At 38.0% G+C, this 13,979-nt stretch overlaps 1 protein-coding gene across 3 annotated transcripts; it reads right to left on the bottom strand.

Annotated features, from left to right (window-relative positions):
- Positions 1 to 661: 661 nt before the first annotated feature.
- On the bottom strand, positions 662 to 8,685 carry il13ra2 (interleukin 13 receptor, alpha 2). 3 transcript variants are annotated; one of them, XM_026329232.2, is made up of 10 exons: positions 8,383 to 8,681; positions 7,920 to 8,019; positions 7,423 to 7,574; positions 5,541 to 5,697; positions 5,335 to 5,455; positions 4,688 to 4,872; positions 4,365 to 4,519; positions 3,335 to 3,482; positions 1,042 to 1,150; positions 662 to 944 (listed from the first exon to the last, which is right to left on the bottom strand). In XM_026329232.2, the coding sequence occupies exons 2-10, from the start codon at positions 8,008 to 8,010 to the stop codon at positions 857 to 859; spliced, it is 1,206 nt and encodes a 401-aa protein (XP_026185017.1). In that variant the 5' UTR covers positions 8,011 to 8,019; positions 8,383 to 8,681; the 3' UTR covers positions 662 to 856. The 3 variants fall into 3 exon arrangements, with proteins under 3 accessions (XP_026185017.1, XP_026185016.1, XP_026185018.1); XM_026329231.2 differs by having other exon boundaries at positions 7,920 to 8,038; positions 8,383 to 8,679; XM_026329233.1 differs by lacking the exons at positions 662 to 944; positions 1,042 to 1,150 and adding an exon at positions 2,577 to 2,763 and having other exon boundaries at positions 7,920 to 8,038; positions 8,383 to 8,685.
- Between the last annotated feature and the right edge of the window lie 5,294 nt (positions 8,686 to 13,979).

The raw sequence follows: 13,979 nt of genomic DNA, 5'->3' as shown, positions 1-13,979 counted from the left end.
AATAATGAGCTAAGGAGAGGGTGAGGTGCATTATTATATTCTATTGATGTATATTGTACTGTATAATGACACATTTTGAACAAAATGTTTTAAGAGTTATGTACTAACTCAAACCTCTCAAGACAAAAACAAACAGAATAACATTTAACCTGGCAAGATGTTTGGCATTAAATTAAAAAAAAAAACAGCCACACTCATTTCTCCTGCACTGATCTATTCAAGTTGTTTTGTAAAGTTTGTAGGTGATGAAGCTTATTTGCTTGACATATGCAAAAAAAAAAAAAAAAAAAAAAAAACATATTTTACATGTGCACTGTATTCAGGCGTAATAATGAAATGTCAAACTAGCAGGAAAGAGTTGAGGCAAAAAGTAAACTCTTCATGCAATATGCAATGAACAGACTGAATCAACTGGCAAGACATTGAGTAAACAGTAAAACATGAAAAGAGATTCTCATTTCCCATTACTGTCATGCAGGTACACAGTAAAGTCCGCTGGGTAGATCATCTGGCAAGCATCGTAACATCTACAGTTACAATGGCATCTTGACATAGTTCATATAAATTCAAGCATTTACATAAAAATATATGTAACAAGGCATGCGCAGGAGAGTATTTTGGAATAATACAATACTGTTTGTAAACATTTTTTGTAAATATGTCAATGTAACCTTCAGTCTAATATGTAATCTTCATAATGCATTAGGTGATAACTGTGTGGCATATTTGACAGCTTCATAGTGAAATTTTCAATCAGAGACCCTGAAATTTTAAAGAGGTGGACTGTAACAATAAAATATATGTCAGAAGTGCACAGAGTAATGTCAGAGTAATAGGTGCAGGATTGCTTGTCTTTTTAGGCGTCTGCCACTGTAAGAACTGAATTCCTGGCAAAGAGGCTAGTTAGCAGGGAGTCTGGTTTCTTGTCTTGTCTTGATCCCCTCCTACAATGGAAGCACAGTTTGGAGTGAGCTTACCATATAATATCACTCTATATTTTAGTGTATGTGCGTGCTGTACTGTATATGTGTATTTACGCACACTTTGAGCATTGCCCACACACACAGTGAAAGAACCAGGATGGCGAGGATGGCAGTGGTGATGTATAAATAGGCAGGTACCATGTCCCATTCTGCTTCAGCTGTAACTTCTTTAAAAGAAATAAAAAAGCAATCAGATACACACACATAAGGTCAGGCTTATGTACACACCCCTTCATCAAAATTCAGCTATCAGTGGACCTTACAAAGCCAAACTAATTGAATGTTACATAAACAACAATATGTTAGCATGAGGAAATGTCCAAACAAAGAAACAGATCCATATTTGGGCATTTTATAGAGAAACTGTCATTGCAATGTTCAGTTGGTCAATGAATATTTAAAGGGGGGGCCTAATATTGATCCATGTGGAATACCACTATCAATCATTTGGTGTGCAATGAAGACTCACAGGGCAGGGTTTGATCAAAACATTTATTCTACGAAAACACAGGGGTTTGATTTTTAAAAACGTATTCTATGCAAACATGGTTTGATTTTAAAAAAAAACTTTATTCTATGAAAACACAGGGTTTGATAAAAAAAAAGTTTCATTTTGTGAAAACACTGTATTGCATCAATGCAAAATGGCAGTGAGTTTCATTTATCATCTTAAAGCTGCAGATACTTTAGGTTTTGATCCTGGGTATTGGCAGAAATAGAAATAAAATAAACAAGAAACTCTACATAAACTCCCAAAATATTTTGAAAGAAATCAATCAAATTAAATACTATAAATAGTTTTTTCCATATTTGTGAGCATTGTAGGTTGATATAACCCTTTACTGTACATTATAGAGGGCAAAAATCTCACTACGCTCCTTTGCTGCTAGTTGCTACTGTGCACACAGTTAAATACAGCTGGCAGCTTCATAGATTTTAGAGCCCCAAAACCTAACCAGCACTCCTACATTTAGAGAAAGAAACTAGATTATAATTGTCAAGTCAGTGCTATCAAAAATACTTTTTCATCATCATTTTTTTAAAATGTTCCTTTAACAACTTAATCTCAAACAATACAGATTTCATTAAAGATTAACATGCATGCACAAGACAGTACTTTAGAATAATGCAGGACAGGCCTGGTTGATGTTGTCTTTAAGTGTCTTTAATAAACAAGTTGAAAATGAATATAAGTACCAGATATAAATTGTCACAATGTGACTTTCAGGTCATTGGAAGTCTTTTCTTTGTAGCTCAAGCTATTTTATAAATTTATTTATCACTTTGAGCCACTCGTATACATCAGTTTTTTTCTATCTTCATTTTGTTTGGGATGTTGCCAATGTACAACAGTCTTCTTTTCCTTTCAGCTGCTCCCTTCAGGGGTCGCCACAGAGAATCATCTGCCTCCATTTAACCCTATCCTCTGTATCCTTCTCACCCACACCAACTATCCTCATGTCCTCCTTCACTACATCCAAGAACCTCCTCTTTGGTCTTCCTCTAACCTCAGCATTCTTTTACCAATGTATTCACTGTCCCTCCTCTGAACATGTCCAAACCATTTCATCTTAAAATCCTCCACCCTCTTCACCTCTACTCCCTGTAACCTCACCGTTCTACTTGAGTTCTTCTCATTTACACACATGTACTCTGTTTTACTGTGGCTAACCTTCTTTCCTCTCCTTTCCAAAATCTAAATAGCAGATAATTCATGTCTTGTGTCTCTTGTGACCTTCATCCTACCCTATAAAGGGCCGGACTTCGGTGACATCAGTAGCTGTAAAAAATTGGGATAAATCAGAAAATTTGCATGATTTTTCTTTCCTCATTATTTATTTATTTAATTTTTTTTTTTTTTTTTGGTAAAGGACTGGGCTGGGTTTTGTTTGTTTTGGGTTTTTTTCTGACTGGCATGAATTGGGCGTAAACTTAATATGATGATGACTGCAGCATCTTCCAGAACCCATAAAGCGAGTGTGAGTCATGAAGATTTGGCAGTGTAGTTTTAAGCAAAACAGTTTTTTTTATAGCTAAGTTTTTAATTATTTTCACCACTGGAAACACAACATGGTTAGAGTCTTTAACAATGCAGGAATAAATAGAAAATGAAATGCAAAGAAACATCATGAAACAATGTTGTTTTGTTTCTATTTCTGTGCATCATAACTACAGATGACAAAAAGGGAAAAGAACTCATGGAAGCATCCAGACGAAGTGAATGTATTGATGATTTATTGAGCAGTCATGCCAGAAAGAATCATTTCTGATTTGTATTTTTTTTTTTACATGGTGACAATGAGATACTGGTGTTTTCAATGCAGTGTTGTAGTAAACTAAAACACCATTACCTGTGTGGCATGCTGGACGACTCCACTCACTCCAAAACCCCTTTGCTGCACAATACTTGTTTACTTTGGACCGAACCCTGAAGCAGTTTCTCCACTTGTCATGAATGGAGGGCAGAGTCAGGCTCGTCTGTTTGGTGAAAAACTGCTTCTGTAAAATAACAAAAATAAGTACAGAAAGCATCTGAAATGAGTGTTGAGGTATTTAAATGCTGCTGTTCTTGCATGTATACACTCGTATATATGACAATTTATATCCAGAATATTTTTCTTTTTTATACATCTATCCCCTATTGCTCTTTGGTTGTTTGGCTGAACTGGACATGTGCAGCATGACTTGCCAAGACATTTGCACTTGTTTAAGAGTGATGCTCTTGTAGTTTTAAGCTTTAAAGTCCATCCATCCATCATCTATACCCACTCATTCCTATTTAAGCTCACAGGGATCTGCTGGAGCGTATCCCAGCTCTCTTTCGGGTGAAAGGCAGGGGTACACCAGTCCATCACAGGGCCAAGCTTTATAGTTGTGCTGCTTATTATTTGACTCTTCCCTGGACAGTGCTGATTCTAACAGCAGCCTTATTCTCAGACCCATCCAAGTCCAAATTCAAAGCAGGGCCCATCGGTATCAGTGTGTGGGCACAGCTTGCTTTTGATTATTATAACGTAATAATATTGGTAAACAATGATCCCCAAGTTGCCTTAGCCTCTAGCATGTTGCAATTTCAAACATTTTTATATCAATGTTGTATCATGAACAATAAATATTTTTGTTATTATTGTTATTTTTATATAAAACCTGCGATGTAAATGTTGTTTTAAATGTTAAGGAAGTAGATGGATGTATACTATATCTATGAGATGGACAGGCCCAGCAGTCATTATGGGCGGGCACAGCCCCCCAAGGCCCGCCCATAATGACGGGTATGGTAATCCCATTTACTGCACACCCTCTGCACCACAAGATTTTGGTGCTAAATGGCATAGTGAGTACAATAGATTATAAAAAATACACATATTAGGTAAACCATACCGATGTGATTTTTCCATCAGGTCCCTCTTCATTGTGTTCCACCTCCCATTCTAGGCAGAGTCCAGGAATCCTGCCAACAGGGTGCTCCCATTGTATTTCCAGCTGCCTGTCAGGACCCGTCTGCAGATGCAGCTTTTCTGTGGTTCCAGGCTTGACTGCATAAATAGTACAGTAATTCAAGATTATAGATCGCAAGAAACTGTGATGAAAACAGGAGGTTTTGGTGAGATTGTCGTGACCCCAAACACAAGAACCTTTTATTAGCATACTGTGGTATTACAGAGTAGGCTACTGTAAATTCCACTACTTATGAAGGCTTGTACCCTGATTTTGGATTTGCAGGGAGGTGAATGTTGGTTTCAGGGGCCCTTCGTCAGAAGAGCCATTTACACAAAAGATGATATCGATGAAATCAGGAAGAATATTCCCCGTGAAGTTGCAGCCACTCCTGACTCCACCTGAAATGATGTATTTCGGGCATTCCACAGCCTCTGACAGTTCTTTGTGCCTGGAGAAGATAAAACACTACTTGTGTAAGGGCAGTGTATTCATCCAGATGGTGCTGTTTTTGTTGTTGATGTGGTGTGAAGATGTTTACAGTACCCTGACCGTAAGTTTTTTTAATCTGAATATCTCAGGATGCTGTGGCCAGGTTCATGGTGTGTGTTGTTGTTATGCCTGATTCCCAATGTCTGGTTTCATACCAAAATGCTTCAGCACAAACAAGTACTTTGGAGATTTTTGTTTTATAATTATTATTTTTTTGATTCATCATCTTTGAAACAGTGACCTGCTGGTAGAACTACAGCATATGACAGGTCAGGAAATCACCTAATTGATTAGTCAGTTATATCAAAGTCATTAGGATTCATCCTCTGGGAACTAACTTCTGTCTGTGCCAAAGTTTATGGAAATCCATCCAATAGAAATGAAGATATTTTGTTCTGGACTAAAATAGTAAATGACATACCAGATATATAGAGTGTGCTGTGAGTTGGCCGGCATCTTTGAGCTTCTTCCCCAGTTACACTCCATGTAGTCCATGTTATGAAACAAACAGACGAAATCCTGGACAGCAGTATCCACAATACCTACAGGGAAAAAAAAGAAAAATTTTTCCAAAAAATAGCCATGTCTGAATTTTATTCATTTATTTCTTTTTTCTTCATGACTGACCTGTGCTGGGGGGTTTCTGGACCAGTTCAATGTAGTTTGTGCTCTTGATCATACTCCCATTGGTGCAGGGTCCACTCAACAAGGTGTACACTCTCACTCTAATATCTTTCATCAGATCAAACTGGGCAGTGTATGACCTCCTAGACGTCCGGATGGCCTGCCAGTATACAATTTACGTATTTGTTCATTGGCAATCAACAGGGATGATGCTAAAACACTGGGCGGGGCGGTGCAAAACTGATAATAACCCATTATTAACATGTTGAAATCTTTGATGTGTTTTATAATTACAATTGGCAGGATATGTACAGTGGTATGAGAAAGTGTTGGCCCCCTTCCTGATTTCTTATTTTTTTGCATGTTTGTCACACTTTAATGTTTCAGATCATCAAACAAATTTAAATATTAGTCAAAGATAACACAGGTAAACACATCATGCAGTTTTTAAATGAAGGTTTTTATTATTAAGGGAAAACAAAATCCAAAACTACATGGCCCTGTGTGAAAAAGTGTTTGCCCCCAAAACCTAATAACTGGTTGGGCCACCCTTAGCAGCAACAATTGCAATGAAGTGTTTGAGATAACTTGCAGTGAGTCTGTTACAGCGCTGTGGAGGAGTTTTTCCCAAAAGTCTTGGGGATCATCAAGATGTTTTCTGGCAAAACTGAAACGAGCCTTTATGTTCTTTTTTCTCACTGAGGCCTGCAGTTCTTTGGATGTTGTTGTGGGGTCTTTTGTGACCTCTTGGATGAGTCGTCGCTGCGCTCTTGGGGTAATTTTGGTCGGCTGGCCACTCCTGGGAAGGTTCTCCACTGTTCCATGTTTTTGCCATTTGTAGATAATGGCTCTGACTGTGGTTCGCTGCAGTCCCAAAGCTTTAGAAATGGCTTTATAACCTTTTCCAGACTGATAGATCTCAGTTTCTTTCTTTCTCATTTGTTTTTGAATTTCTTTGGATCTCAGCATGATGTCTAGCTTTTGAGGATCTTTTGGTCTGCGTCACTTTGACAGGCAGGTCCTATTTAAGTGATTTCTTGATTGTGAACAGGTGTGGCAGTAATCAGGCCTGGGTGTGGCTAGAGGATTTGAACTCAGGTGTGATAAACCACAGTTAAGTTATGTTTTAACAGGGGGGGCAGACACTTTTTCGCACAGGGCCATGTAGTTTTGGATTTTGTTTTCCCTTAATAATAAAAACCTTCATTTAAAAACTGCATGATGTGTTTACTTGTGTTATCTTTGACTAATATTTAAATTTGTTGGATGATCTGAAACAAAGTGTGACAAACATGCAAAAAAAAAAAGAAATCAGGAAGGGGACCAACACTTTTTCACACCACTGTATGTGATTATGAAAGAGGTTATTCATAGACTAGACACCATATCACAGCCATCACCATGTTATCTGAGACTGTCATAGCAGCGGAAACAGTCATTGTGTAGGCTCAGTGAGCCTCAGTATTTCTTTAAAAAAACCCTTAGAGACAATACTGAATCAGGCCTCTGCTTTTTTTTTTTTTTTTTTTACAAAAAAATCATATCGTCAGAGATGAGGAGAGGCTTTAATGCCTGTGTAATAAGACAATACATTTGAGGTACCCCACCCTTCCTGCATCACCAGAGGAATATGGGTTCAGATTTCATGGAAAATGGTGCTGTAGCAGACTTTAACTTGATTGGTCTAAAGTGTTTAACCAATGTTTGCTCATATTTTAATCATTTCAAACAGAGTGAGGAATAAGTATACTGTATTACAGTATAAAATAATTTTTTGGTAAGATTAACATAAATTTTGTCAAGATACAAAAAACAGACTTTTCATGCACACAGAGATTTACATATTTAACCAGGGTTATTGGTAGTGGAAGTTGTATGCACTTACAGTCCAGTCGTTCCTGTATGTGTTGAAGTACTCCAGCTGATACAGTGTAGAGCACTCTGTCACACTGATCAGGCTGGCTGGTGGTTTCCATGTAATGTCCAGTTCTCCAAGATGACCAGGATCTAATATAACAAGGTCCTCGGGAGGATCCACTGCCAATGAAAAGGATACATGTGTTCAGCCTTTAGTGTTTTGTGTGTGCAATTATAGCAATTATTCTAATTATTGCAATTAATTCTTGCAAAAGCCTATTTCATTGTAAAGGTTAACACTCATTGGTTAATCAGCAGAGTATTGTGTCCTAGAGCCACCACATAAATAACAAAGGGGGGCGTTGAACTGACAATTTAACAGCATTTTCTGTTGGCACGCAGTCGACCTACACTAACAACCACCTCCTGCCTCCGGACATTATTTAATGTGCGCCACTTTAAATTCATTTGCTTATTAAACAGCTTGCGTGTGATTGATAAAGTTAATATTTGAAATAAACAGACCTGTGAGTCCACTGCAATGCACGTAGTCCCTCCAGGATAAAAACAGGAGCGTCAGTATAACTTGATGAATCCACCACGAATTAGTCGCCATCAGTCCAGTCTACACGTTTATAAAGAGAAAAAGTGTAAAATTGGTTAAATAGAATCCAAACAAAATATACACACAAAGTGTACATACACAATACAAATACATTTGTGTTCACATTTGTGTGTACATTTGTGAATGTACACTGCACTGAGCGAATACACTTTAAATTAGAATCTAACTGATTTAACGGGGCCATATTAATGTTTATGTAAAGCATGAAATCGCTATAAAAACGTAGTAAAAAGCCCTTAAAGATGTTAAAAATACGTTCAGACTGACTTTTCTTAAGTTACAAAATAAAACACAATAATAAAAAAAATTTTAAAATGAATGTTACGCCAAATAAGGCTGTCGGACTTACGGTAGGCTTCTTACCTGAACATATGAGCGTGCGTTGCTTCAGGCAGAGTTGAAGAGACTGATTCCGCGTGGGTGGACTGAGCCATTTGTAGTCCTGCTCATGTGAAAGTGTTACAGCTAAAGTCTGATTGACTCTTTAGGCTATATTAGTATGTTTGGTTTTTTTTTTTTTTTTCTTTTTTTTTTCAAATCACTGGGAAATATGCCCCCACTGGAGGGAATCAGTGAGTAATCATGCTGTATCGTTTTTGGCTGAGAGTGGTAGTAAAGTGGGAGTGTCACTTACTACTTCTCAAAAATCTCCTAAATTAGCCTCTACTTGAACTTTCGTACCGGCTCGTCTTATCGCAGGGCAACATAAACATATCCGCCTCCGCCCCTTTTCACTTGGCCACGCCGTCTTTTGATACATATGCATGCGCCCATGCGCCCTGACACCCAGTCACTTGACGACCTGGATGCGTTTTGGACGCATCGGGGCTTCTGAGGTGCGACTCACCCTCCACCATATTTGGCAGCCTGGCAGTTCAGACTTTTGTGCAATGCCAAAACCAAGAAACAGGGAGGAACATGTCATAAGTTACTTTACAACAAGTTACTGTCGTAAACGTGCTGAATTACATCAATTACAATAAGTAAGTTAACCATTCTCTTCAATTGACATGAAGAGACTAAGATTAGATTAGACTATACTAAAATGTTATACTAAATTCAGCTTTTGTCATTTCAGTCATGTGTGTATCAAAGACCCTGGGGACAACGAATATAACAAAAGTGACATTTAAAGCGCCTGTTTAGCCCTCTGATCTGACCCTGCAGCAGAACGACCCAGATAAAGTGCCCTCTGATCTGACCCTGCAGTGCAAATACTGTACAGTGCTCTGTGTCTGGCTGTCTTAGTTATAGTAACTTGGGAAGTCCCACAGAGAACATGTGTGCATGACAAGCTGAAGTTGAGAGCTCTCATGAGTAATCTTTTCACTGGAATAAATGCGGGTGCTGTTGAAATGGGCAGAGCTAGATGTTCTGCATGACTTCCAGGGAAACACTATTATAATAGTATCCATCCATTATCTATATTATCTCACAGGGATCTGCTGGGTGAAGGGCAGGGGTACACCCTCTACTAGGGGGCGCTCCTTTTCTGTACCTCTGTCCACCTGGTTGTGTATGATCTCCTGTCCTTAGTGAAACAATAATTATGGACTGTTACCTCTGCGTTCTGCCTGTTCTCAGCATTTCTTATCATTACAGTTTTATTACAGGGATGTTTGCGAAATATTATTTTTAAGAACTAAATCGATTTTAACATTTAATGTTTAATATTTTTTGTTGGATCACTGAATAAAACATTAATCCTAATTGAGGAAGTGGCTTTATTGCAAATGTGTGTTATTTTCTACAAATGGAGTGAGTGTATCTGCTGCTGCAGTGGAACAAAATTACCATCTCTGGACCAGTGTGCAAAATACATTCAAAGACAAGACAGTAAAAGTTGTTATTTAAAAGAGAACAAAAAGATAGGGACTATGCTAAAAGTACAAATGTAATAAGTTGAAACAAGTTAGCGACAGGTTATAAGAAACATTAAATTAGACATAATGTCATTTTCCTAAAAGGATCACTGTTTGTGGGAGTGTGCAGTCTCATGGCCTGCAGGAAAAAACTATTGTACATTACGGATGTCCTTGATTTTTTGGAACGATATAACTTTTACCAGATGGCAAGAGATCAAAAAGTCCATGGGAAGGTTGGAAGGGGTTTCTCAGGATGGAGAGGGTTTTTTTCTGCCTCTGTCTTTTGTAAATGTCCAGGAGGGATGAGAGCAAGACTTTTCTCAGCCACCCTCAAGACATGCTGTAACACCCACCTCTTAGATGAGCTTTAATTCCAATACCTGCAGCACCTGGAGACAGTGTTGAGGACGAGTGGTGTTATTTCCACCTGACGCTGTGTTACAAAACCTGCAACCATGGTAACTGTACACAACAAATATAGCGACAGTTTTAGCTTCAAAATGGTTATATATTAAAAATGCATGGGAACAAAAGAGACTAAAATGTAACTAACACAACTAATTTGAAATATCTTCTTTTTTTTAAACTAAAACTAGACAAGAATAATTAAAATTGAACTGAAAAAATGCATTAATAATGCATGGGAACAACCACATGTTTGAATTGTGCAACATTTTTGTTTTTCTGACAGATTTTTTTTTTTTAATGTATGTCAGCTCCCAAAAGATAAAGTAAAAAGGTCAGTAGCGCTGAGTGGAAGGTCAGGATGGATGCTGAGCCATGTGAGCGCTCAGTTTTCAGAAGCTATAATTAGCTATGACACTAGTTATTATGTTAGTTATTATGATACTATGACAGGACTACGTATCAAAATGAAGGCGTAATCCTATTACATTTTATATTTACAGACCATTATTACAAAGTGGCACAGTGTTTCTATATGGATGCAGCTCTGATGATATTTCTAGGTGGATTTCAGTTGCTGACAGCAGACGAGTCAGTTTATTTAGGCAAACAAGAAAACCAATTCTGGATTTACAAAGGAGATAATAATAGTTGTGAGGAAATGTGACTAATCCATGGTAACATTGCCACTGACTGGTGTTGTTGTTGCTGCAGCCAAAAAGTAACTTTACCAGTTGAGAACTACTTGCGAACTCAGGAGAGGAAGCCCATAAATGACTTGGATCTTATTTTTCTCTCATCCTGTGTTTGATGTATTATATGAAGCACTGTTAATTTCACTTTGTTGTGTTAGATTTTGTCCAGGTGCGTCCGTCCTGTGGTCTAATTTGACTTAAATGCTTGTAATGTGTATTACATAACTAATCACCTAAAGATGCCAAGACACTCCACAGAAATTATGGAAGGTGGTGTGTACATTTACTCAGCCCAGAATCTAACTATGACACAGTTTTTAAATAGGCTTCCCCTTCCCCGTCTTTTTAGATGTAGGCTCTGTTTTAGGTTATTATGCTGTAGGAGGAGCCAAGACCTGCGACCAGAGACAGAGGTCTCTGACACTGGGCAGGATGCTAAACTGTCTTCACCTTACTGTGTAAAATGTCAATTGTTTTTCTATTGATTTGACACTTCATAAATAAATTCGATTGATAAATCTGAGTTGAAGTTGATTTTTATCTTGTTAGTTTAAGTCATCAAAAGCAAGTACTATCAAAAATGTACTGTCAATTCAGTTTCATTTGTATTTTGCCAAAATACACAATAGAAATTGTCTCAAGGCACCTTACATGTAAACCCAGGAAATCCCTCAAGACCAAGCTCTTGGACACAATAAAAATACACGCTGCATGCTGTACTTGTAGTTTCTCGTGAGGAATTTGCCCTCAAAGTAGTGACAAAGCAATAAATCCCAGCAATCAACTCATCAGTCAACAAATTCATGACTTCAAGATCATAAATCTCTCCTCCACTGCAAACTTATAATTGTTGACATTTGTTTGCCCTGTTTTTTATATTTTGTGATTTTTGTTTGTTTGTTTGTCTTTGCAGTTAAATTACTGGTACGAACTAAACAAATGCCTGCACATGTATTTCTAAGTTTGTTGGGAATTTCAATATTTCCATTAGACATTTCACTTTGGATATAATAACATTAACTTTTATTGATATTCTGAACTAATTAATGTATCATACCATGTCCTTCGTACAGTTTACAAACTGGCTAATAAGACATAAAACTACAAAGAGACACATAAACGTGAGTAAACACAAACTAACAGTAAATCACGTGGTTGCTCTGACAATCGCAGGAGATATACGGGAATTTTACGTCTGTGCCTAGGTGCCCTGTTTCTTATAATCTGCCCATGGCTGATATGCACTTGCCAGAAACATGAAAGATTGTGCTAACGTCAAAATAAGATGACGATAAGTTTCGATGCCGATTAGATCGTCATGTCTTTATTCAAATTTTATTCATTTTGATAAACTTGAGGTGTGTGTAAATCCTTCTGTATCAGGTGGGGGGGGGATGGGGGGGGCTTACAGCTTTTATTTGAGATACTTTTAGCCTGGCCTACTGTAAGAGGCTACTGACTGGATGTGTGTGAGGACATACAGATGTTTTAATTGTCTTAAAGACATGTTTTTTTTTTTTTTTTATTTAACAGGTATGTTCAGTCAGTTGTGTTTAATCAGGTCAGTGATCCAACAGCAGAGACAGACCAACAGGTCCAAACAGGCTACGACAGGAAAGGAATTTGGCAGGCAGCAGGGCATAAGATACATTAGGCAGGTAACATGGCACAGCTGGACAGGCTCATCTATGAGGCACAAATCACACAGACACAAAGAACCAGACCTGAAAACATTTTTGTGTAGAAAAAGTCAAACCATTTTTCAAACCATTTGAAAAATGATTAGAGTGGCAGCTCAGAAAAAAGGGTGACAGGAAAGGGTTCTGGAAAGAAAGAAGTTGGAAGTTTCTCAGGAAAATTATACATAACGACAGAAAAAATGAGTGAAACACTGAGGTTGAGGATGACGAGTCGTGCACATGGCTAAAGAACTGGGGTTTAGGGACCCCTGAGCACATGGTCAGAAAAGGCAGGCTGAGGAACACAGGCTCACCATGAGAGAGGAGAAAAACAACAGGAAATGGAAAAATAGACAGAGAAGAGGTGAAAACAGAAGACAGTTGTCTGTTATTATCTGATATTTATCAGGGATCCATGCCAAACATCCTCTTTTCCAAGAAAAATACCTGTAGGAACCATGAATTTTTAGCGTGTGTGTGCTCGTACATCAGTCTGAGGTTCCCTGAACTATATGTCGTTTTTGTCTTCTTCATACCTTATTAACATTTTCCAACAAAACATCTCATCACAATGTTTTCCATGCTAAAAAGGTGGTTTGCAGTTCGGATGTTAGGCAAAAAGTCTCTGAGAATGAGCACAGACTAAGTCATTTCTGTACATGAAAACTATAAAGGCAGTTCAGTAAGTTTAACGACATTGACTGCAGTCCCCAGAGCAGGCATCCACAGGGATAAAAATAGCCCTAACCTTGGACAAATGTCCAAGAGCGAACAAACAGTGTCAAGCTTAACATGGGAATAACAATGACAAGCTCAAGCTGTGCAAACCAAAAAGAGAAAATGGCTCTAAGTAGGCGATGTGACCTAGATCTCACTGGGAAAAATGAGGCCAGGAACTTTTGGAGCCAAGGAGGGGAAAGATCAAAACATCACAAGTGCCACATGAAGGTTTTACTATCTCAATTGCAATATCGAAGACACAAGTTTGAACAGTGACTGTTGATTTTGTTTATGGTTTATGGTGTCTGATGTGCTGATGTTGAAATTAAATGGCTGGTTGCCTTTCATTATATCCCATGTCTTTCTGTACTGATATTGATGCATCAACACAATGTAAAAAGTCCACTCCCCCAATTTGTTTTTATCTTTCACATTGACCTAAAACTTCTAAAGAAACCAGTGACGAGGTAGTCACTAATTATAGTGGTGTACTTTACGAGCTGATGCATGCTGTAATAAATCATTGTATTACCAGCAGACATTGGTTTAGGCAGCAGTTCACAAAAGGTGCCAGAAATGCACGTAATAAACACAGG

The sequence above is a fragment of the Mastacembelus armatus genome, chromosome 14, assembly GCF_900324485.2.
Source record: "Mastacembelus armatus chromosome 14, fMasArm1.2, whole genome shotgun sequence".
Taxonomy (NCBI): domain Eukaryota; kingdom Metazoa; phylum Chordata; class Actinopteri; order Synbranchiformes; family Mastacembelidae; genus Mastacembelus; species Mastacembelus armatus.
The sequence above is the reverse complement of the archived record's forward strand: the minus strand, read 5'-3'. Positions and strand labels throughout refer to the sequence as shown.

Excerpts from the sequence above, each read along its gene's own strand:
- il13ra2 (XM_026329232.2), bottom strand. The coding sequence starts at position 8,010 with ATGGCGACTAATTCGTGGTGGATTCATCAAGTTATACTGACGCTCCTG. Across the intron at positions 5,698-7,422 it reads CATACAGGAACGACTGGACT|GCCATCCGGACGTCTAGGAG; the intron begins GTAAGTGCATAC and ends GTATACTGGCAG. Across the intron at positions 5,456-5,540 it reads CCAGAAACCCCCCAGCACAG|GTATTGTGGATACTGCTGTC; the intron begins GTCAGTCATGAA and ends TTTTCCCTGTAG.